At 49.5% G+C, this 21,746-nt stretch overlaps 6 protein-coding genes across 11 annotated transcripts; 4 read left to right on the forward strand and 2 right to left on the reverse strand.

Moving 5' to 3' along the window:
• Nucleotides 1-509: 509 nt before the first annotated feature.
• LOC117583426 lies at nt 510-2,380 on the reverse strand. 2 transcript variants are annotated; one of them, XM_034271723.1, is made up of 3 exons: nt 2,227-2,380; nt 1,126-2,166; nt 510-1,074 (listed from the first exon to the last, which is right to left on the reverse strand). In XM_034271723.1, the coding sequence occupies exons 1-3, from the start codon at nt 2,294-2,296 to the stop codon at nt 1,031-1,033; spliced, it is 1,155 nt and encodes a 384-aa protein (XP_034127614.1). In that variant the 5' UTR covers nt 2,297-2,380; the 3' UTR covers nt 510-1,030. The 2 variants fall into 2 exon arrangements, with proteins under 2 accessions (XP_034127614.1, XP_034127615.1); XM_034271724.1 differs by having other exon boundaries at nt 510-1,062; nt 2,227-2,379.
• A 470-nt stretch (nt 2,381-2,850) lies between these two features.
• Nucleotides 2,851-4,876, forward strand: LOC117582773 (protein YIF1B-A). 5 transcript variants are annotated; one of them, XM_034270740.1, is made up of 5 exons: nt 2,857-3,053; nt 3,339-3,577; nt 3,611-3,907; nt 3,970-4,356; nt 4,409-4,876. In XM_034270740.1, exons 1-5 carry the CDS (start codon nt 2,984-2,986, stop codon nt 4,643-4,645), a joined length of 1,230 nt encoding a protein of 409 aa, XP_034126631.1. In that variant the 5' UTR covers nt 2,857-2,983; the 3' UTR covers nt 4,646-4,876. The 5 variants fall into 5 exon arrangements, with proteins under 5 accessions (XP_034126634.1, XP_034126631.1, XP_034126629.1 ...); XM_034270743.1 differs by having other exon boundaries at nt 2,851-3,005; nt 3,339-3,907; XM_034270738.1 differs by having other exon boundaries at nt 3,339-3,907.
• A 653-nt stretch (nt 4,877-5,529) lies between these two features.
• Nucleotides 5,530-11,122, reverse strand: LOC117582772 (WD repeat-containing protein 20). The gene is made up of 4 exons (XM_034270737.1): nt 9,875-11,122; nt 8,375-8,563; nt 6,346-8,307; nt 5,530-6,274 (listed from the first exon to the last, which is right to left on the reverse strand). The coding sequence occupies exons 1-4, from the start codon at nt 10,514-10,516 to the stop codon at nt 6,212-6,214; spliced, it is 2,856 nt and encodes a 951-aa protein (XP_034126628.1). The 5' UTR covers nt 10,517-11,122; the 3' UTR covers nt 5,530-6,211.
• Nucleotides 11,123-12,277: 1,155 nt separating this feature from the next.
• Nucleotides 12,278-12,714, forward strand: LOC117583122. The gene is made up of 2 exons (XM_034271313.1): nt 12,278-12,308; nt 12,378-12,714. Exons 1-2 carry the CDS (start codon nt 12,284-12,286, stop codon nt 12,692-12,694), a joined length of 342 nt encoding a protein of 113 aa, XP_034127204.1. The 5' UTR covers nt 12,278-12,283; the 3' UTR covers nt 12,695-12,714.
• A 1,008-nt stretch (nt 12,715-13,722) lies between these two features.
• On the forward strand, nt 13,723-16,124 carry LOC117583434. The gene is made up of 2 exons (XM_034271733.1): nt 13,723-13,987; nt 15,801-16,124. The coding sequence occupies exon 2, from the start codon at nt 15,803-15,805 to the stop codon at nt 16,043-16,045; it is 243 nt and encodes an 80-aa protein (XP_034127624.1). The 5' UTR covers nt 13,723-13,987; nt 15,801-15,802; the 3' UTR covers nt 16,046-16,124.
• On the forward strand, nt 15,095-15,550 carry LOC117583433. The gene has a single exon (XM_034271732.1). The coding sequence runs from the start codon at nt 15,154-15,156 to the stop codon at nt 15,466-15,468; it is 315 nt and encodes a 104-aa protein (XP_034127623.1). The 5' UTR covers nt 15,095-15,153; the 3' UTR covers nt 15,469-15,550.
• Nucleotides 16,125-21,746: the final 5,622 nt, after the last annotated feature.

The following is a 21,746-nucleotide window of genomic DNA, read 5'->3' on the forward strand; positions in this document are numbered from 1 at the left end:
CTCGGCTGCCATTGGTTTATGCTGCACTCCGTCAACATATGGCAGCATACTTGGCTTTTGTCAGCTCCATTGCAACGGCAATTCATAAAGGACGGGGACTCCCTCTCCTCGTACGCAATTGCCTGGCCCTCTTACGAGTGCTAGTAAGTACTACTGCGAAAGGGCTTCAACTTTGACCTTAGCCCAAATACGTTCATAAACTGTTGCCCGGCACAAAACCCCTTTAAGCTGCAGCCGGAGCAAACTTTCTCGACTTTTATGCCTTTTGTGATTGTCTGGCAGCAGCTCGAGGCGGGAGTACATTTTGATTTCATTTCCCAATAACTCCCTCGCACACACTTTCCATCTCATTTATGGGATTTATCTGCAGCACAATCCACATTTATATGTAAACATAATTTAACCAACTTTAATTATATGTAAGCAGAGGTTTCGGGGTATTCCAAATTAAAGATAAACATTACATATTCCCTAAAGACGAAAAGTGTAAGAAAAAAAAACTTAAGTACTTTGCTTACATCTCAATTATTTTACTCAAAGGAAGGCTTAAACTTAAAACCCGAGGGGAGTCGAATCCTCCGCATTTCGAGCAGCCAACTGCATCAGTTACAGCCACCTGACCAGGTGGGCGGCATCCTACTGACCACCCCCCCATAATGCCGAGCATATGGCCGGTCGCATGCGCTGTGGAAACGGTAACGGTAACGGCCGCGTAAACATTACGACTGTCGATGGGCGGGCGAATGGCCGCGTAACGCTCTCAATTACAATTAACTCTTAATTAGCCTTAAATTCAAATTTACAAAAGCAGCTTCAGAGCTGCACAAATTCAATTATATATCTCGTATACACTCAGTACTGCCGAATGGTCAATAGTTGGGGGAAGCGAAAACTTAAAACCTAACATTTGCTCTCATCACAATTGGAACTCGCTGTGGGGGGAACGTAAGGCTGGTGGGATGGTGGTCTGGTGGGCTGGTGGGCTGGTGGGATGTGCGCTTGTGGAGGAGCGCTGATTCAGTATCGAGTTTCATTTCCGGCTGCCGAAAAGTTTGCCGCGCGCTGCAGGGAACGCTATAATAAGTTAGTGTGCCTTTGGGAATGGGATTTCATGCTACCACTTACCATGCGACGTGGCTGGGGACAGCGCGTGCGAGCTGGCATGTCGCTTGATGCGAGGCGTCTCTGCCAGACTGGACAAACCAGACGATGAGCTGGCGCCTGCGGCAGTTCCCTTGCCATCGTTGCCATCACCACAACTATTCGCGGCAGATGAGTCGCCCGTGGTGGGCATCGATTTGTAGCGCTGCAGCGAGGTGCGCGGCTTCTTGGGATTGGTCGCCTGATCGACAGCCTCCTCGAGAGCCGACAGCCAGTCCTCGCTCTCGCTCTCATCCTCGAGAAACTTCATGTAGAAGGAGGGCCGCTTTGTCTTGTGATGGCTGGTAGGTGTGGTTGTGGTTGTCGCTGTCGATCCGGTCACTTGGGTCTCCATCTTCGACTCCAGCTGCTGCGAGGCCTCCAATAGGAACATGTCCGTCTCCGAGTCATTGAGAAAGTCTGCAAATGCTGGATCCGCCGCAGGTTCCGGCTCCGTAGCAGGTCTCTTGCTGGCAGATCGAGTGCGTGCCGCCACGGGTGGAGCTGCCATCGCTGGCTTGGGCGTCTCAGACACTGTCACTTGGTCCAGCTGCCGGTGCAGCTTATCGCATCGCTCCTTGAGCAGCTCTCGTGCGCGTATTTGCTTTGCACGCCACATCTCGTTGTCCTGCTGATTCCGTCGATCCTCGCAGCCCTTCGTCAGCTGCCTGCGGCCGTCCTTGAGTTTGCCAGCAGCCAGCTCTGAGGAATCAAAGCCGCTGTCTGTCGTCGTGTTTATCTTCTTGGGGTTAACGTTCGCGTTGGCGTTGCTGTTGCTGTAGCGGTTCCAACGCCAGCCAACCTCCGGGCTCTCGGTGGCCAGCGTCTGCGAGAAGAGGCAATTGGGCGACAGACTGATGTCCATGCGAGGCGAGAAGTCGACGCTATCGTCGAGACTCAGCGACTTCTTGTTGGGGGGCGTACACTCCCCATCGTCTAGTGGGCACACAATAGACGAGGGAGAGGCAGGTGCATCTGTTGACACATCGTGTCCGCCGCCAGGGCGCCCGCAGTTTTGCGGCGAGGCTGTTGGAAAAACTAACTTTATATATGCCTCAGACATGCCAGGTCCGTACAAAAACTTACCGCTGTGGCGTTTGTGCAGCAGCCGCGTGCTAAGCGTCAGCGTGCGCCTTTTTATGAACGCGTTTTCCATTTAATTACATTTATTTACTTTGCGTCGCAGAATGCGCTCAAAATCAAAGGCACAGCTGGTTCGATACACACCGCTGACAGTCGAACCACAGTTCACGTTCCGATATATTAAAAATATCGATATTGACTGTGTCTTTGCCTGTTTTGAAATTCAGATGTTGTCTAGTATGACGACCCCGATTTAAAATTTAAAAATTCATATATGAAAGTAGGGTATACAAATGCCCTTCTGGTTGGCAATCAACGAATTGTGAAACACGAAGCAATCCTTTCCCACTCACGTATCGTTTAATGCTATTTTGTTTGTTTGACCTTTTTTTTGCTTTAAACTTAATTTGTAAACATTCCAACAAAAAGGAAGTCGTGAAAACTAGCCAATTTTGTGTAGAATTGATTGATAAATCTGATAAAATTATAGTTGTAGCACTGAGACTCCTAACTAGCTAGTAATATCAAATATAACATAAAAATCGAGGCAAATAATTGAAGACTACGTATGTTTATGGTATTTTTTGGTATACTTTCAGGGTCTGACGGTATGTTTTATCGATATTTCAGCGGTCGCACTGATGGTGATGTGGTGTTTATAAAATTTCATAAATTATAGAATCTTGAATAGTTGTATCAAAAAACACGAACAGTACATAGCATCCAATAAGCAGACCAACCGGAGTTTGGAGTGTGCAAGATGAACTACAATCCAAATGCGGGTATGCGGAATCGTAAGTGGGAAAACTGTAAGGAACAAGCAACGGCAAGCAAGTATACCACGAAGGCAGAGACCAGCCGCCGCCGCGCCGCTCCACCGAATCGCTGCAGACCAGACTGGCGGAACGGGCCGCGCCTGCAGCTGAACGTTAAATGTTTTATTCTGTTTCTATCCCGCACTAACCCAATCCGTCCTGTTGCGCCTTTTTCCCGCTGTTTGCGTTGTAGCTTGATTTTACTTGTTTCCATCACTTGTTTCCCCACGTTTCCTTTGTGCCAACGCTGCTCTCGAGCCCTGCCACTAATCAGAATTTTTTTCCTCTTTCCGAAAATAGCACAAGGTGGCGGCCGCCCTCGGCCAAACAAGCGCATCAGCGACATGAATGCGATGGGACCGTCGGCCCCCATGATGGGCGGACCAACCTTCATGCCCCCGACAGCTGGGCCCGGCATGTTGGACCCCAACATGTATGGCGGAGCCCCAGCTGCTGCTGCTGCTCCGTCGACTGGCTACGGCTTCAACGTGGCACCATCTCAGCAGCCACAGCAACACTATCAGCCACAGCAGCAGCAGGCGCCACAAAACTATCAGCAGCCGCCACAGCAGCAGCAGAGTTTCGGTTATGCGCCACCGCAACAGGGAGGGGCACCGCCCCCATACGGAATGCCAGCACCGCAGGCAGGACCTGGTGGACAGTTTCCGCAGTTCGCGATGCTGCAGCAGCCCATCGTGCAGGACATGGCCATGGAGTACGGTCAACGCCTGGCTGATCAGGGAAGGCAGATGGTGGAGAATCAGTTCGAGAGATGGGTGCCCGTAGCCAAGCTGCGGTACTACTTTGCCGTGGACAATGCCTACGTGGGACGCAAGCTGCGATTGCTCTTCTTTCCGTATATACACAAGGTATAGAAGCGCACAACATACATGGAAAAATCCCTAATGTAAATGATTGAATTCCTCTTTAGGACTGGTCCTTGAAGTACGATCAAGAGCATCCCGTGCAGCCCAGGTACGATGTGAATGCTCCCGATCTTTATCTTCCAACGATGGGGTACATCACCTACGTGATTGTGGCCGGCCTGCTGTTGGGTATGCAGAAGAGATTTTCGCCCGAGCAGCTGGGCATCCAGGCCTCCAGCGCCATGGCCTACAGCATCTTCGAGCTGGTCATCTACTCGATAGCGTTGTATGTGATGAACATCAAGACGAGTCTCAAGACCCTGGATCTGCTGGCATTCACTGGCTACAAGTACGTGAACATTGTGGCCTGCCTGATGTTCAGCACGCTCTTCTACAGATCTGGCTACTTCATAGCCTTGACCTACACCAGTTTCTCCTTTGGTTTCTTTCTGGTGAGTCTCTCTTTTGGGAGTAGCACTGTGATCTAATCCCTTTCCTCTGCAGCTGCGAACGCTACGAACGAAACTGTTGCAAGACAGCGCGCCTGCCGTCTCCAGCAATGCCATCAACTATGATCCGTACAGTAATCCGCAGGAGCTCGACTACAGCGGCGGACGCAAGCGGAAACTCTACTTTCTCTTCATGGTTGTGGCCGGTCAGGCAGTGTTGGCGTTTTTGCTCTCAAAGCATTTATATCTACCCGAATCGGATGTACTCTTATCGGTGCCCAAGGCCTTGTAACTTTACAACTTGATAGATTAATTTTGTCAGACAAAACCGGGGAGGAGCCGAAATCATTTCCAGAATGTTAAATCTTCGTAGTTTATGAATGATTAGCTGTTACTTAAGGATTGGGAGAGCGAGCGCATGCCCGTGCCAGCGTCTGCGTCTGAGATTTGCGTAAGAGAAACATATTTTTGTTAATAACGAAGCACATTTTATAAAATAAATAAATACAAGCTATGAAATCGATGCTCTCCGATCTCTCCTCTCTCGGATCGATCATCTTTATCTCTATCCATTGCTTTTTGTTATTTTTTTATATATAATTTTATTGAAATTTTTAGTCTTTCTTTACTGTAACGTGTTGCTGGTTGGTTGCTCGGTTTGTTTGTTGTTTGTTTGCTTCTGTTGTTACTGATCTGCTCGCTGTTTGCTCCTCGGACAAGCTTAACTCGACTTCCTTCAGTTGGGGGGGACTGATCCCCTGCCAATTTGTCGCTAGTTTTTGTTGATTTCGTTACAAAATATATATGTTTGTGTGTGTGTGTGTGTGTGTGTGTGTATGTGTATGGTTGTGTGCTGATGTAACGGATATATATTCCTATATCCATTGTTCCTGTCGTCTGCTTTTTAGTCTAATTTGTTCGCATGCCAAAACCCCCTGCCCAGCCCAGCCTTTGGGAGGGGTATTTCATCAAAATAAAAGGCATAAGAATGCACAATAATAATAGTAGTAATAATAATAATAATAATAATAGTCCGTAATAGGTATAACAGTTCCTACGCTTTAGGTTTTAGTTCTCTCGTGAGTTGTTTACATAAATGTATGCATGTATTTATGTATGTATGTATGCATGCAGTTCATATTCATAGTTTTATTTTTTCCATTCGATCTTTCTTTACGTTACGTTACGCTACGTTAGTAGGGGGCCTCAGTTCATAGCACAAATGTGAAAATCATTCGCTAAATCAGCATTCGTTTTGCTCTCCTGCTGCAGTTTCGATATTTTTTGCATGACTTTTGCTTTATGTTTTTCGCTTTTATTCTCTCTGTGTGTAGGTGTTTGTGTTGTAGGGCTAGGCGCTTAGTAAATAGTTATAAACATGCTTTGCTTTGCATTTGTTTTCAACAAATTCCACGTACTAAAAAAATAATACATTTACAACTAATAATTTAGGTTTTTCTTTTTTCCTTCCACCTGACACGCTCTCTGCGGGTGGGTGGTTTGTTCTGTTCTGTTCTGTTGCATATAAATCGTAGTTATGTTTTACATAGCTATATATATATGTATACATATATATATATTAAAGGAGTGTGTGTGTATGTGTGGGTGTGTGTGAAGGGTAGGGGGGAGGTGCTACATTTAGGCTACATTTGGAATACAAAATACGCAACATAAAAAACCTTTAAAACTCTCTTTCCTATCAATAAATTATCGAAATCAATCGCCTAGTTTTTAAACCTAGATCACCAACTGCACTGCACCACCAGCTGCATCCACTTCCACTTCCGATCTCGCTCCTGCTCCAGCTTCTTCTGCTCCTTGACAAGATTACGCTGCTGATAGTTTTTTGTTTGCACTACTAAATCACCGTCCCACCAGGTGCCACCGACTGGCCGGGCGACAAGTGCTGCTGGTTGGTGTGCTGCAAAAAGTAGAGGGAAAATTCCACATGAATAAAATTCAAAACAAAAGTGGGTAAGTTAGAGAACTTACTGATGCATGACCAGGCCGCGCCCATGTATAGATAAAGCCATCCTGGCATGCCGTCAAAAAGCAGTCTTCACGAAAGATTAACGCCGTGAGACGCTCGTGGGCAATCTTCTTGCACACGAGGGGCTCCAGCAGCGGGCACTCGTCGAAGCGCGGACAGGCGGGTGTCCCGATCAGCTTCATGGGATCGAAGCTGCTCACGCTGGCCGCCGACTGGGCGGCCGTCACCAGGGAGGAGGCGTTGTGGGACGATTTGCTCAGCTTCAGCGAGCCAAAGCTGTGCGCCGTCGAGCTGCTGCCAATGGCGGCGCCCGACTCCTGGTTGCTGGAGTGCCCAAAGTTGGATGAGCTGCTGTTGTTGCTGTGGTTATTGCTGCTGTGATTGTTGTGTTGATTGTAGCTCTTCAGCATGCTCATGGCCTTGCGGTGCTGCCGATGCGCCGTCGAGTTGCTGCCCTCGTGGCCAACGGTGGACGACTTTTTGTCCGAGCTGCTCAGGAAATTCAAGTTCGACAGCCGCTGCGTGAGGCTGTTGAAGGCGCTGAAGCCGCTGCCCGAGTTCGAGGACTTGTTCGAGCTGTTGGAAGTCTTGCTGTTGTACCCGGACGTGGCATAGGATGTCCGTTGGGCGCTTCCGCTGATGCTCACATTCCCATCGATGCTGTCCGACTTTGTGGCGCTGATGCAGTTGGGGAATTTGATCGAGTTGCTTGTTCCATGCGTCCGATTGTTTTGCTTATTGGAGGGTGCAGCAGCGGCTGTCGCAGCCACCGCTGTTGCAGCCGCTGCTGTTGCTGCCGCATTCGATGATGTGGAGGCCGGTGTGGCCGCCTCCGTTTCGCAGTCCTCGGGCGGGGTATTGGCGTTCGAGGATTGCGACGATATCGTGCAGTTGGCGGTGGAGAATTTGCTGGAGCTGCTGTTGCTATTCTCGGTGGCTCCTCCACCCGCCGCCTCTCTGGTGGGACTGCAGCTGTCCGATTCCACCGCATGATTGCCACCGTTGCCGCCTCCAGCCCCATGTCCCATGGCAATGGGTCGTATCACTTTGATGCCGTCCGCATCGATGCCGCCGTTCAGGAAGCTGGTGTCGTTCAGCTGCGTGCTGTTCACGCGCTGCCGCAGCGCCAGCGGATGCCGCAGCACATCCTCCGTGATGTCCCACAGGCAGACCTGCGTGTCCTGGCTAACTGAGCCCAGGCGGTAGCTAATGGCCAGCTTATCCGGCGCCAGCGCCGCCGACGAGGCATCCGACCGGAAAGAGGCAGAGTGGGGACGATGCCTAGCCGCATGCACGGGCGTGGAATTCCTTTCGAAGCCTTCGAAGCCGCCGTTCGCCGTGGAGTCTCCGGAGAAGCGGGCCTCCCGCGAGGCCGTGTACTGTTCGTTCAGCTGATTCTCGTCGTCGCTGAAGTCGCCGCCATCCCAGTTGGTGTAGGAGGTGGTGTAGGGGTCAAAGGCCACCACAGAGACCCAGGAACGATGGCCCTGACCGCGGGCCACCACACGACGCTCCTGGAGCGACCACACCGTCACTAGGTCATCCTCGCCGCCCACCACAATGTACTTGCCATCGGGGGACCAGCAGACGCAGAGGAAGCCACCGAAATAGGAACGCGCAATGCCCAGCAGCTCCATGGTGTCATAGTGAAAGACCCGCAGGAAGCCGTCCTGCGAGACCACCGCCAGATGGGAGCCGCACGGCGAGAAGCAGAACTCGTTGATGCAGCAGTTGTCGGTGCTGAAGACCCACTTGTAGAGCGGGTTCCGCGTTGACTTGGACTTGCAGGTGAGTATCGTGTAGCCGTCGCCCATCTTGAACGGCTGGTAGCTGGGCGCCGTGGCCGCGCACGGCAGCTCCTCGTTGTACAGATACATGTGGCCCGAGGAGTGGGAGGCGAGAAACAAATGGGCAGAATTCGGCAGCCACTTCAGGCAGGTCACTTTGGTCTTGTCGATAAGGCGCTGGGTAAAGGAGTTTTGTTGGATTTTAAAATCAATTATTGTCGGTGTGCATGGACTCGCCACTTACCTCCTCGTTGAACAGCTTCCGCATCTCCCGTGGCCCCATCTGTGGGGATACCAATTGTATTTGGCCCGTGGTGAAGCCCACCAGCAGCGGTGCACCCGTGGGCGTGGCCGAGTTCGAGTTGAAGTCGTGGCAGCTGGGATTGGTGCCCTTGTAGAACTTCTTATCGATCGGTTTGCTCATCTCCGTGCCCTGCAAAAAAAACTATCAGCTGAGACGCTAAAACACTGGAAAACCGAATCCACATAGAAATTAACACATCGCAGAGGCTGCATGGAAATTAGCAGCTCGTTGCCGGAATCAGGCGGCACCAAAAATAAAAACGGAACGCCAAACGTTTGCCAAGTTTTCTCAGATAACACACAGCAGACAGCACAGCGGATAACAGCAACTAAATCAACAACAACAAAAGGGCATAACTAAATATGCAAAAGAAACGCAAGCAAAGCCAAAAGAATTGGATAGGAACAGCTGCTAAAACGGAAGGAGGAAGGTTGCTGCTGCTGCTGCTGCCACGGATTGCAAACACAAAAACTGAGCTGAGCTGAGGAATGCCTTTGAGTTGAAGACGAACATGGCACACACTTACTAATCAGACATACAAATGAGTATAGTGGAATGTCACTCCGAGTAGACTGGGCTTAGGGGATATAGATAGCTGATAATTGATGGCTGATATTTCCACCTTTAACTAAGTACAAATGATGGTGGGAATGGAATATTTCCATTGTACTTTATATCTGGCTACACAAACCGCACACAGATGAGTATCTGACGGTGATAATTGATGGATTTCTATCGGATTTAAGTAGCCCCTAAAGAGACACCCAACAGAGGGGAGATTATGATTGTTTTGGGCTCGATTATCTCTCGAGCTTCGGAACGGAACTGTAGTAGGAACTGTCCTTGCCTACGCCTCAGCAAATACGAATTCCTTCCACGTTGCAGACGATCATCTGCCACTCTGGCAATTTTAGGATATTCTACCTGTTTCATTTAATGACTTATAGTCACCTGTTCGCTGTATCTAAATGAAAGTTGCGTACTTGTGGCAACCCCCTGTAGCATGGATGTGCATCTCTGGGCTACCTTCGAATGCAATAAACATTCATAAAAACGCCAAACAAGCGGAGAATTGATCAAACGCCGCTCGAAGTAGAGCAAATTAAGCGACCCTCAGGGGGGACCCAACACACACACGGACAACATGGACACTCGGCGGGACACACACACACATGCACACACGAGTGGAAATGAAAGAGCGCACACACCCCCCCTCCCGCATGCATGGGTATCCGCGAACCCATTTGGTGTGCCAATTGCAATCTGGTGCAATCTGCCACCGCCGCCTGCCCAGAATGCAATTGCGCGCTTATCTAGCAGCTCTCTAGTAGAGCATGTGCCCCTCCTCCTCCTCTCTCCTTCGGTGGCCTGATAAGACCTAATGCACTGCTCCTCCAGAGATTGAGAAGCGGAGGGAGTGCTAGGGGCCACGTCACTCACCTTTTTGGCACCGCGAAAGGAGTACACATAGAGATCACGGCCAAAGTTGAAGCAGATGCGATCCCCGCCCATGACCTGGCTGCTGGCCATTCCGTTCTGGTCCGTCACTCCCATTCCTCCGTTCATCATTGAGTGCATGGAGATGCCGCCACCTAGGCGGGCGTCTACGGTGCTATTGCTGTTGTTGTAGTTGTTGTCTCCGCCCGCACCGCCATTGGAGATGTTTCCTCCTCCGCCACCACCTCCCCCGCCAGATGTGCTTGTTGTTGGCGTGGTGGTATTGCTGGTGGATGCTGCAGGTGTTGCCGTGGAGTTCGTGCCGCGATTGCCGCCGCTCGTTGTTGTGGTTGCCGCCGCCGCTGCTGCTGTGGGTGATGCACCGCTCGCTGCAGCCGCCTCGTTGTTGGTCTTGTTGCCATTGCTGTTGGTGTTGCTGTTGCCGGCATTGGTGCTGCTGCCATGCGCCGGATTCGGCAGCGTCACAATCGAGACGCGCACCTGCGGCGAGCTCTGGTTGCTGCTGTAGCCGACACGATTGGGGCGGGAGTATTCGGAGAGGGTAAGCAGTCGGTAGGTGCCCTCGCGCGTTACGAATTGCGTTTTCAGATCGTCCTTGACATTGGCATCCAATTGGCTTGCCATTACGTAGGCGTCAGCCGTCCACTGGCTGGCTGTGCGGTAATGTTGCTGCTTTGTGTTCCTCCTCCTGCTGATGCTGCTGCTGCTGCTGCTGCCTTTCCGCCACACCTCTTCTCAGCCCATGCCTTGCGCGCCACACACGCAAAGGCTACTGCTTCTACCTGCCGCTGCGCTGCCGCTGCCGCTGCCGCTGCCGCTGACTCTCCTTTGCTGCCTTTGCTTTTGTGTGTTTTTCCTCTAAAAATCGTTAATTTTTGTGCCACTAATTAGCCGCTCCAAGTGTTCGTGGGATGTGTGAGTGTGTGGATCGGATTCGCTTTGCGCTTGCACTTTTCTTCTTTTTGTTATAATTAGATTTATTCTCTCCCCCTTGTCTTCACTGTCACTATACACGGCACTACACTACACTTTCAGTTTGTGTGGCGCTGTTTTCTGTTGCGGAATTTTGCACTTTACATTCGTTGCAAGGGCAGCCCGGTTCCTGCATTTTAGCGCTCGTCTGCGTCACTGTCAGTCGCTGCAAATTGACCGCACGCTTCGTTTTTATTCCGCAATTAATTAAATGTATTTTATTTTATTTTTATAGTGATGCAGTGTGACCGTGGATGTATAGATAAAACATAACACCAGACCCCCGCAAATATACCAAAATGTACCTGCACATTTTCAAACTATACATTAAATATACCGATGAAAGTCATATTCGTTGAAATTGGTATTCTGTTTAATGTTACTACCAAAGCAAGACTCTTAGCTTTAGGCTATTATTTTATCTTATTGGTGAATCAGTGGGCTGTGGCGGGAGCCTTAGGTGACCGGTCATTTCAAAAAGAACATTTTACATCGTCACACACCTTGCGATATTCCTTAACTTTTTGATTATTGCTCTGTCTTCCAGTATTTTTATGAATGCGTTATGCGTCACCCTCTCGACCAATGCACCATTTTGAGCCATCGATAAAATACGTGAAATTTCGAGCCAGCTCATTTGGTGGTTCTCATTGAACTGGTTCTGTACAGACAGCTGTTGCGCCTAACAGCACTCTTAGAATTAACAGTGGGATCCGTGTGTTAATAACAGTGGGTAATCTGTTAGCGAATGATGGGTAGCACTGCTGCAATTTTGAATTTGAATTTGAATTTGAATTTCAAACTCAATAGCAAACTCAACAAATATTGAAATAAATGTTATTTAAGCTGAAATTTAAGTGTTTTAGACAGCAAGAAAAGTTCGTTCCATTTCCCATGCCAACAACCACTTTACCCATAGCAACAGTTTGAGAATTTTATTCATTTGTTGGCTCTGCGCTGTCAATGGCAATGGCAATGGCAATGCAAACTGGCCACGACCTGCTTGTAGTACAATGTCTTGGCCCTGCCCTCTCGCGCGCAGATTGTGCGGATTGTGTCTGTTCGCTTGGAAATGCATTTGGCATGTCCAGCGGAATTGGCCAGCAAAGTAGAATTTTGCAGCGAAAGAGGAAGCTGCCTTTGTTCTGCTTTGGGCTTAAGCCCCCTTCTGTCGGACATCTGCTGTCTGCCATTTCTCTGGCAGCTTAGCCCCTCAAGAGCGGGGGCGGGCGTGCAAACATTTCCGAGTGGCAATCACACAAGCCGCGACCTCGGGCGGCGCATCGAACCCGAATCAATTGCGATAAGGATAACCACTTGAGTCCCGAACGCTGGCGAGGTGGGTCGGAGATGGAGGTGGAGGTGGGCCTATAAATGCCACCGTTGGGCGCTGCCGACGCATCACTTGCCACCGCCACCATGCCGCAGCAAGGCACGAGTACGAGTAAGTTGTCCATCTCCATCTCTGTCTTCAGACAGCCTGGCAAATTGTAAGACTTTTCCCTTTGACCAGCTCTGTTTCGGCTGCTCGCCTCCTGCCTGGGACTTCTGCTGCTCCTGCTGCTGCCCCAACAGCTGCCAGCGCAGTGCATCGACACCCACGAGCCGGGCTGCCGGCATCCCGCAGAGGTGGGCATGGCCCAGCGGCACTGCATTGATCCCACCAAGTACTGGCAGTGCAAGGCCCTGGGCCAGCCGGCGCAGCTCAAGTACTGTCGCCCCAACATGGGCTTCGATCAGGATCTCAATGCCTGCGTGCCCTGGATCGCATGGGTGTGGCAGCCCTGCCAGGAGCCCGTCAGTCGTCCACCCGGATGGGAGGCGTGCTAGTCGAATGGGGGAATATACACTGACAAAAGAGGAACTGATTGCTGCATGCTGGACGAAGAGAAAACCACTCCTGAGCTAGAATAAACCCATTAAATGTGCATTTTATATTTTAACAATAAAGTTGAATAAGAAAAATCAACTGCAAAGCAGTGGGAAATATATTTGAATGTGTTTGGAATTTAACAAAACAATTTGTGATGCGAGAAATGCTTCCGTCTCTGAGAATACCCATGGGGCATATTTCTATTATATATTTCATCGTACTTAATAATAGTTTTTCTCTCTTTAATCTGTTAACTTTGGCACAGAGATGGACAGCTCAGTGCTCTCAATGCTCATAATTAGCTTCTCACCTCGTTCTCAAGTGGCTGCAGCCCTGCCCTTGCTCGTCCCTCGTCACTCGTCTGCAATGTCAAGCGCAAGAAGCGAGAAAACGATAAGCGGAAATGTGTAAGTACTTGCATATCTCTGGGTTGGCAGAGACTTATCTTATACCCTACTTATGATGGAGATGGATGGAACTTATGGATGTGCTGCTGTGATTCATTTTTATGAACTTGTGTAAACTTTTATAAGTGAATCATTTGTATGCTTTTATTTAAACACTTTGCAGCCTTTTCTGCTGTCTCAGCTGCTTTCCTCCCTCAATATTTCTCTCAGTGATTATCGCCAGCGGTTACCAAAAACAATATTTAAACGATCTGTTGATGGGCCAGATGCAATTACAATTCCAATTGTTAACGTGTGTCTGCTGACAGCAGTTAAGACCACGCTCCCTTCCCCCGCTGCCACCTGTCTGTGCGGGTGGCTGGAAAACTGTTTTCGGTTGACGCCAAAGCATTTGTCATAAATCAATATGCCGCGCCTGTCAGCCACAGAGGCAGAGAGGCAGAGAGGCCACCAGCCTCATGCCCCAGTCAACAGTTGGCAGACTCTCGCCCTGCCGCAATAAGTTGCACTATTTTTGATTCGCCCGGATCCATCCGGCAGTATGCAGTACACTTTGTGCGAATGCCAGCATTTTATTTCGTTTCGCAGTTGTCAGTCAAAACGCTTTGTCAGGCCGGCGAGCACATCAATAAGCGGCAAAAAAATACGTTTCAATCGCAAATTTTATTTCTCGAATTTGCCCGCACGCGGCCCCTGTCCCGCCCCCACAATCCTCTCAGCCCCTCAAGCCCCCGCCTCAGTGCGTGCGGATCCAACAAAATATTTGCATGTAAAATAATTTTCCAACCCCCGGAGCTGCAGCAGAAGAGAGCGGAGGCCAAACACTGACACGGGAAAACGCTGGTAAAAATTGTGAAATGAAATTTTAGCATACGTGACGTATACGCAATATATTTAATTGCATTGGAAGGCTGTGTCTCTTTTAGCGCTTCTCTCGTGAAATAATGTGGCAAGTGACAGTGCAGAAGATTGATTCATAAATGGTTGCAATGGGGTCCAAGGGAAACTTCAGGCGGCTTTAAAATGGAAGCAAAGTGCCAGAAATCTCAACCTGGCAATCTCAAAATACTTACAAAATACTTACAAACGCCACACGAATTAACATAAATCACAGCAGAAAGGGTGTGAGAAAGAGGCAAGCACAAGGACAGGGACAGGAACAGGGACAGGGACAAGGGCAAGGGCAAGGATTTTACAGCCAAGCAGCCAGCAAGCCAGTCCGCTACGTAGCTTCATTTAATGGCAGACATTAATAACCCGATTTAATTTATGGCCCAAAAACTAACAAAAGCCGAATGAGCACAAAATGAGCAACAAAGGCAAAAGGGAATACCAAAGCCCCAACCGGAAGAAGGCTCGACGCAACGTGGCTCAGGGCAGTGCAGTGCAAGGCTCGGCAGTGCAACGGCAATTACTCAAGAGGGGGAGGGACACAAGACAAGAGGCACTAATATGCCTTAAGGCGCTACCAAAGCCAGTCGTCAGGTGAAATTTGTTTGGCCCAGCCCCAAAAATGCCTTTGAGGCAGTGTTTTGAATTAATTAGCAGAGGCAGTGCCATGGACAGCGACTGTGGAACGCTGTTTGCGGCCTGCCCATGCCCATGTCTGGCTATCTCTCTGTTGGAAAATAATTTACAGCTGCCGTTGATGTCATGAATATGCAAGCAGGCAAAGGCGGCCCAAAGAGGGTGGAATTAGTGCGCTGCGGAGCTCCGCAACTGGGTCCTCCGCACCTGGAGCTCCACCTGGAGCGCACTTGGCCGGAAGAAACAACGAACGGCTGAGCGGCGGGCAAACAAACAGCGCCATAAACTGCCTGCCAAATTGCAAACACAGAAAGCGGGCCTGTAAAGCCAGATACTGGGCGGTCTTATCGCCGCCACAGCATCGCACCTCAGTTCCGCTCGATAAGATTACAACCCCGACATGGGGAGCGTATAAAAGAGGAGTGGAGCGATTAGCATAGGTCAGTCCAAGGAAAACCTCGAAGCAAACCTCGAAAACCAAGATGAACTTCCTGCATTTATTCGCCCTGCTCTTCGTCCTTTGCCTGGGCAGCCGCTGCTGCAGTGGCGCATCTGTGGGCAAACCCACGGGACAGCCAGGCTGCCAGACCGAGCAGGAGATAGCCGTGGCCACGTATCCCCATTTCTACCTGAAGAGCTCCTACTGGATCTGCAGCACTCAGGGTGTGCCCGCCACACTGGCCGCCTGCCCCATTCCCTCCGCCTGGCTGGACTCGGCCAAGAGCTGCGTGCCCTGGTCCGAGTGGTACTGGACGCCCACTGCCCTGCCACCCAGCGAGCCTCTGCCCACGGCCTAGGACTACACAGATCCGCAAAATGTTATTAAAATTAATCTGAAATTAATAAAGTGCAAAAGCAAAGAGCCAACAACTGCCGAAACCGCACTTATTTTCTGTCTGTAGTAACTTTTTATCGTACCTGATAAGTGCTAAGCAGCTGAGGCGATTTAGCTAGCAGTTCATTCGTATCTACAGTATCTACAGCTCATTTGTAATAATATTCAACTGCCATAGAGTCAGTCTTTGCATCAAGTTAGCATCAGGCCGCAGCATCTCTTCGAAGCGAGTAAATGGTTAAAAACTGTAACCAAATCGAAGCTATAGAAACTCTTTCCTCTTCTCCCTTCCAGCCATGTCTGAGCGCGACTACAATGGCGAGCCTGGCTGCCGCACTCTCGCGGAGCTGAGCAAATCCTTTCGGCACTACTGGGACCCCACTGCCTACTGGCAGTGCTCCAAGGAGCAGGCGCAGGCGGCACAGCTGAAGCGCTGCCCCGCCAACGAGCTCTACTATGACAAGGCGCAGCGGTGTGTGGCATGGAAGGATTGGCAGTGGACGGAGCCGCAGGAGCCGCCCACAAAGCCACGCAAATAAAACATGGCGCATGTATTGAAACAAATTGTCGAAAATATAATTAAAAAGCGCTTTCCGCGACGTGGCAGTGTGCTGCTAATTTATGCACAGTGCGATTGGTGGGGGCAGGGGTGGACATAAGCCGCTTTGGCGCTACGGAAGAAGGCCTCTGGCATGGGGCACACAGCACAGCATGTTGATGCCGGCAAGGATTTGCGTTCGTTTGTGCCTGTAGTCCTGTAGGCCATACGTGCAACAATTACGAAGAGTGCGTGAGGACTTTGCCACCGATGGAGGCACACAATCGAGTGGGGAGTGTGTAGTAGCGCCACTCTGCGGTGTCCAGCTACCATTGGACACTGTTTGTTTGCGCAATTTGGTAAATTGACATGATGGCCATTGCCATTGCCAATGCCGTGTCCATGGCGCGTGGAGCATCCACGAGCCACATGGACTTAACTTCTTGCGCTCACTTTTAATAATTTGCAATTAGCCAGCGCATTGCTATGTGCCGAATGTTGCAGTTCCTTTGCATGCAAACTATTTTGTGGCATTGCTTTTGTGTCATTAAATCAACTAATTAATATCATAAAAACCATGCACAAATTTATATCAAAACGTAGCCACTGTTATGCAACTCTTTTTGGGTTAAATTTGAGCCAATTTTAATGGTTATTTGGGCGCAAGCAAATTTAGTTTAAGCGGGAATTAAATACATTATGAAAATGGCAAACAAAATTATAACAAAACTATTCAAATGTGGGGCTGCGAGCTGCGACCTGGAGTACGATTATGGCGTACAATCAATATAGAAATTCGTGCCAGATTACTCGTATTTGTTGTTGTTGTGTAAAGCTGTTGGTGTTGCTGCAACACTGTGGCAAGCACACACAGCTGTGGCACAATCTACGAGTGTGTGTTTTGTTTGAATTTGTGCTTTGTGAGTGTTTTGCTTCTTTTTTTTCGTACTGTTTGAAGCCCCACAATTTGATATACACAAATCGATTTACTTGCGCATGCAAATAACTTTATTTGCTTAGTGGGTGGGCACAAATGGCAGGGTGTGGCAGCAGCATGGGGGCATGGGGCATGGGACATGGAGCAGCGCCAACACAAAGGGAAGGAACAACAGAAACTGTTAACAAAAAGTCGACAGCCTGGGTTGGCTCAGCAGCCAAACAAATTTGCATAAATCGCAGTTGGTAGCACACATACATGGATACACCCTCAAACACACACACAACCGCAATCACACCCTTAGATACACACACACACACAGTCACACATATGTGCTTATTCACACCCATGCCACACGACATCGCTCAGCGCCTCTTGCCCATCCCTTACGGCCATGCCCATCGACACGGAGTGAAAGGCGCAAGGACTAAGTGCATGCTTAAGTGTTTTCTTTTCCATTTACGTGCAACGCTGCGACGCTGGAGTGAGCAGCGCTCGTTGTGGCTTGTCTCTGTTCCACGCTCCCCCACGCTCCCACGGTTCAGCTCTCCCATCTATTCCCTGCTTATATCCATATATGCATATGTAAATCAAGGTAAACAGAAATCTGTTACAGCATGATACCATTACAATGACATGCAACGGGCCACACACAGAGTCGACGACGTTCCAGGCTCGACACACGACACATGCCACACGCCCTCGTATCCAAACCCAATCTGATACAGCCAACACCCACACCCACACCCACAACCAAAGTAAACTAGATACTTATACACGTGTCTCATATTGACTGCGATATGTTATACAAATGATATATTGATGCCGCACCATTACAACAGCAGCCTCGACAGCCTGCCAGCCAGACATCCTCTAGTGACGGCAAGCAAAGCAGGAAGAGCAGCAGGCAGGCAGGCAGCAGCAGGAGGAGCTCTAGGAGCAGTAGCCATAATGGAATAGGCGGCCATCAAAGCCCCGCATCAGGGGCTGTAGACATGGACACGGATTGTTTAACTTGCGGCTTCCCCCTTGCAACCAAAGAGCCCAAGACCCAAAGACCAGCTAGGCCATTTCCATACGGTGTTCACTTACGCAACCTGAGCAGAGGCAACGCTAAATGAGAGAGAAAGCCCAGCCTCTCCGACCATGTGCGTGTCCAATCATGAAGCAATCAAAGGCACTCACAGAGAATGAAGGAATGTGCAACGAAAGGAAAGGAAAGGAAAGGCAGGAAGCAAGAGGACTGCAAAAGCAAAGCTTACAAGGAAAAGTCAACACCAAAAAAGAAATGAAGAAACAAAGCCAAGACAAGGTAGAATTTTTAGAAAAATTAACCACTTTTGATGGAAGAGTTATCTTTAATTGGAGATTGTAATCTGTGATAGGAATTATTGTATTGTATGTTTACCACAAACAATTGATAAATAAACTTTTACTCGAATTTTAACATGGAACAGCTTTGGCTTTCTTTTTGTAAGGCCTCCTCCTACATTCAGACACCACTTTCGTAGCCCCAAAGCTAATCAGCTGCACAGACAATCCAAAAATTGTCTCCTCATGCATTGAAAGCCATTTACCGATCAATATCTTCACAATGTGTCCCAGAGCATACACATTTTTGGGGGCACAAAATAACAAACGAAATTAAATTTGTACCGATGAAAACACCTTCAAAGCGACCCTCAACCGCAAAGGAAACAAATGTCAGGGGGACCCAAACAACAGCAAGAGCAACAACAACGAGTGAGAAATAGGGCAAAATGCAATAAGAGAGAATTCAAATTTGAAATGTGGCGGAAATTGAAATCGAAGGCGTTGAAGTGATTTCGTCTCGCAAAAATTCAATTGAAGCACCACAAAACCCCCCTCCCCCCCAAACAAAATGTCTCACACAACAAGAGCAACATCAGGAGGAGGAGGATGAGGATGAGGAGAAGCAGAAGGAGCCACAGCAGTTGAACCACTTCACCACCAGAGCTCTTCCACCTCCTCCAGCTCCTGGTACAGTGCCACTCCAAGTTCTTATTGTGGCAGGGCTTCTGGTTCTGGTTACGCGATGCGGTTCGGTGCTGGTTTTGCGGCTCCTTTCGCATGCAACTCCTCGCGACTCGACTTGGGTGCACAATTTTTCCGCTGCATGCAATTTTAATGCGATTTTGGATTTGATTTGTAACCAAAAAATAAGCCAAACAAACTTTACCCTCTCTCGCTCTGAAAAGTGGTGCCGGTCTGTGGTTATTGTTGTAGCTGTCGTCGTTGCAGTAGTTCCTATTCCCAGTTCCAGTTGCTCTTCCTGTGACTCCTGATGCTGCTGCTCCTCCTTCGCTATTTGCTCCTCTTGTAACTCTTCTTGTTGCTCCTCTTGTTAAGTGCAAATATAAATTCAACGGCGCAGTAAACTGCGAGAGGAATGGCATGGAATCCTTTTGCTGGGCTTGGGGGGCAAATATTTATTTGTTGCCGAGCACAAATTTTATTCAGCATACTTTCATGCGCCGCTGCCGCTGAAGCACAATGTGGCACAATTCGCGATGGACGCTGCACTCAGAGCAAAATTTAGATAACATTTCAAATGGATATAGGTTCAAATTATTCGAAGCACAGCAAGCAATCGATAACTATGATTTAAATACGAGTCTTCTTAGGTTTCCGTAGATTTTCATTATACTTAATAACTCATTTTTCTCGGTGTAAAAGTGGAACTGGTGCTGGTCCTCGAATGTTTCTGGGAAGTGCAACTGGAACTGAGGCGCATAAAACCTTCCGTTGCCATTCAAGTGGAAAAGTTTAAGCCAACTTTGTGCCCCCCATCCGCTGGCCCCTTACCCCAGCCGAGTCCCAAACAATTCAAGCGCGAAAATGCGCTCACAGGAAAATCATTCAACGGCAGCCGCAGCAGGAAAAGGCAGTGGAGGGAAAGGGTGTCGCGGTGCACTGTCACCACTCGATGGGGCAGGGGCAGGGGCAGGGGCAGGGTCTAAAAATGCCAATTATGGCCACTAGAGAGTGGTGGTCCCTGTGCGCCAAGGCACTACAACAATAGCGGCAAGAGAGTGGAAAAACTGTGGCATGCCTTTGAGCACATTGCGTATGCGCCATGCTGTCGCAGACATGTTTGCGCCGCAACCATGTTTATGGCATGTTTATTTATGCAGCGAGCACACAGAACTTAATTAAAGTAACAGTCGCCGTCAGCCCCAGGCAATGGGTCAACGCTGATGTAGCGGAGAACAACTCCGAACTGGTCAAAGTTGAAGGAGAGATCGGGATGGAGTGCAGTCGCAGTGGCGGAGAGCTGGCCAGGCCACAAAACAATTGTAAACTCGATTAAATCCAAGCACCGCTGAGCCGTCAGTCCAGGCTCTTAGCTACAGGCCCAAGTTCTCGACTCAAGCACTCTTCCGTTCAACTCTTTCTCGCTTTCTCTCTCTCTCTGCCTCATTCTGTGGAGCTCCGTCTGTGCTGATTTTCTGCCTCATTCTGTGACACTCTCGCCGGCTCTGTGCGCCTCTCCTCTACTCGTTCTGTGGCACTCTCCCCGGGTGTGCTGATAACATACGACAGTTGTGACTTTAAAAATCCCTTTTCGCAATTTTTGCACAAAACTTGTGCAGGATTAATGGCCAGAGCGGCCCAGGCAGCCATGCAATTAAAATGCAACAACAAGGGGCACCGGAAACAGGGGGCAGAAGCACCAACAGCAACAGCAACAGCAACAGCTGTAGGAGAGGGCGGAAATGGAGCAGAAAGATTGCTGTGACTTCGGAGCGTTTGAAAATTCGCATGTGTGACGGTGCCAGGGGGGGCTGGGAAGGGAGGGAGGACAGAGGTCCGACCGGAGATAGCCACGCCATTTTAAAGTGGCTGCCGAGGCAGCAAAACAGCAGCAGCACCACCAGTCGCATCAGACAGGGGCAGCCACACTAGTTACTGCCTCATGGGAGGCGACACAGCATTGTCCACACACAAACACACACACGGATGCACACCGTACCGTAGTGGAGTTTGAGTCGCCGGCAGCATTGTACGGGCTTTTTGCCCGCAATGGCAAATGGCAAAGACAAATAATGCAATTTCCTGACTAACTCATTTGGGGTGGCCACCGTGGCCTCCCTCCTCACCCAGTCGGCTGGCGGTGTGGCACTGTGGTGGCAGTGGCAGTGGCAGTGGCAGCAGTGTCGTGTCACTGACACTTGGTCCCCACTCAGACATTCATTAACTAGGCCCAGAGTCTGGTCCGCTCTGATCAAGGGCACAGGCGAGAGATCTGCAAGAGACTATCCAAGAGTGATCACTGCACACACGGCTGCTTCATCCACATCCAATTTGAGCTCCCTCGAGGCAGCACAACTCTGCTGCTACCACTCCGTTTGCTGATGCAATCATTGCCCACTCCAATGGCAACTTCTGGTTTCATGTAGCAACTGCAACTGCAAGATTAATGCGGTTCAGCATCGAACTTTAAACTCATTTTTAGCCCCGACCACAGAGCTTGATGCCGACCCCCCACGTCGTTGACACACACACACACACATGGGGCTTCCAGGACTCTAGCTGCAGTCCATTCGGTGGCAGACGAAACACATGTTCAGCAAAGCAGTGGCAATGTCCTGCCCGGCACTTGGTCCCTGGCCCTGTAATTTGTCCCCTTACTTGTTGTTTGTTTTGCGCAAAAGTTTGCGGCGACAATTGTTTTGCGGTGTTGCAACAGCACATGCCACATAGAAGCACACAGCACTCTCCGCACCTCCTCCCCCCCCCCCCC

Source organism: Drosophila guanche, unplaced genomic scaffold (assembly GCF_900245975.1).
Source record: "Drosophila guanche unplaced genomic scaffold, DGUA_6, whole genome shotgun sequence".
Classification (NCBI taxonomy): Eukaryota; Metazoa; Arthropoda; class Insecta; order Diptera; family Drosophilidae; genus Drosophila; species Drosophila guanche.

What these genes read in the sequence shown, in the direction of transcription:
- LOC117583426 (XM_034271723.1), bottom strand. Translation starts at nt 2,296, where the DNA reads ATGGAAAACGCGTTCATAAAAAGGCGCACGCTGACGCTTAGCACGCGG. An exon ending in GCTGCACAAACGCCACAGCG is followed by an intron (nt 2,167 to 2,226) that starts GTAAGTTTTTGT and finishes TTTTTCCAACAG; the next exon opens with CCTCGCCGCAAAACTGCGGG. An exon ending in GTCCCCAGCCACGTCGCATG is followed by an intron (nt 1,075 to 1,125) that starts GTAAGTGGTAGC and finishes AACTTATTATAG; the next exon opens with CGTTCCCTGCAGCGCGCGGC.
- LOC117582773 (XM_034270738.1), top strand. Translation starts at nt 2,984, where the DNA reads ATGAACTACAATCCAAATGCGGGTATGCGGAATCGTAAGTGGGAAAAC. An exon ending in TAAGGAACAAGCAACGGCAA is followed by an intron (nt 3,054 to 3,338) that starts GCAAGTATACCA and finishes TTCCGAAAATAG; the next exon opens with CACAAGGTGGCGGCCGCCCT. An exon ending in TCTTTCCGTATATACACAAG is followed by an intron (nt 3,908 to 3,969) that starts GTATAGAAGCGC and finishes ATTCCTCTTTAG; the next exon opens with GACTGGTCCTTGAAGTACGA.
- LOC117582772 (XM_034270737.1), bottom strand. Translation starts at nt 10,516, where the DNA reads ATGGCAAGCCAATTGGATGCCAATGTCAAGGACGATCTGAAAACGCAA. An exon ending in CCTTTCGCGGTGCCAAAAAG is followed by an intron (nt 8,564 to 9,874) that starts GTGAGTGACGTG and finishes TTTTTTTTGCAG; the next exon opens with GGCACGGAGATGAGCAAACC. An exon ending in GGAAGCTGTTCAACGAGGAG is followed by an intron (nt 8,308 to 8,374) that starts GTAAGTGGCGAG and finishes TCCTTTACCCAG; the next exon opens with CGCCTTATCGACAAGACCAA.
- LOC117583122 (XM_034271313.1), top strand. Translation starts at nt 12,284, where the DNA reads ATGCCGCAGCAAGGCACGAGTACGA. An exon ending in GCAGCAAGGCACGAGTACGA is followed by an intron (nt 12,309 to 12,377) that starts GTAAGTTGTCCA and finishes CCCTTTGACCAG; the next exon opens with CTCTGTTTCGGCTGCTCGCC.
- LOC117583433 (XM_034271732.1), top strand. Translation starts at nt 15,154, where the DNA reads ATGAACTTCCTGCATTTATTCGCCCTGCTCTTCGTCCTTTGCCTGGGC.
- LOC117583434 (XM_034271733.1), top strand. Translation starts at nt 15,803, where the DNA reads ATGTCTGAGCGCGACTACAATGGCGAGCCTGGCTGCCGCACTCTCGCG.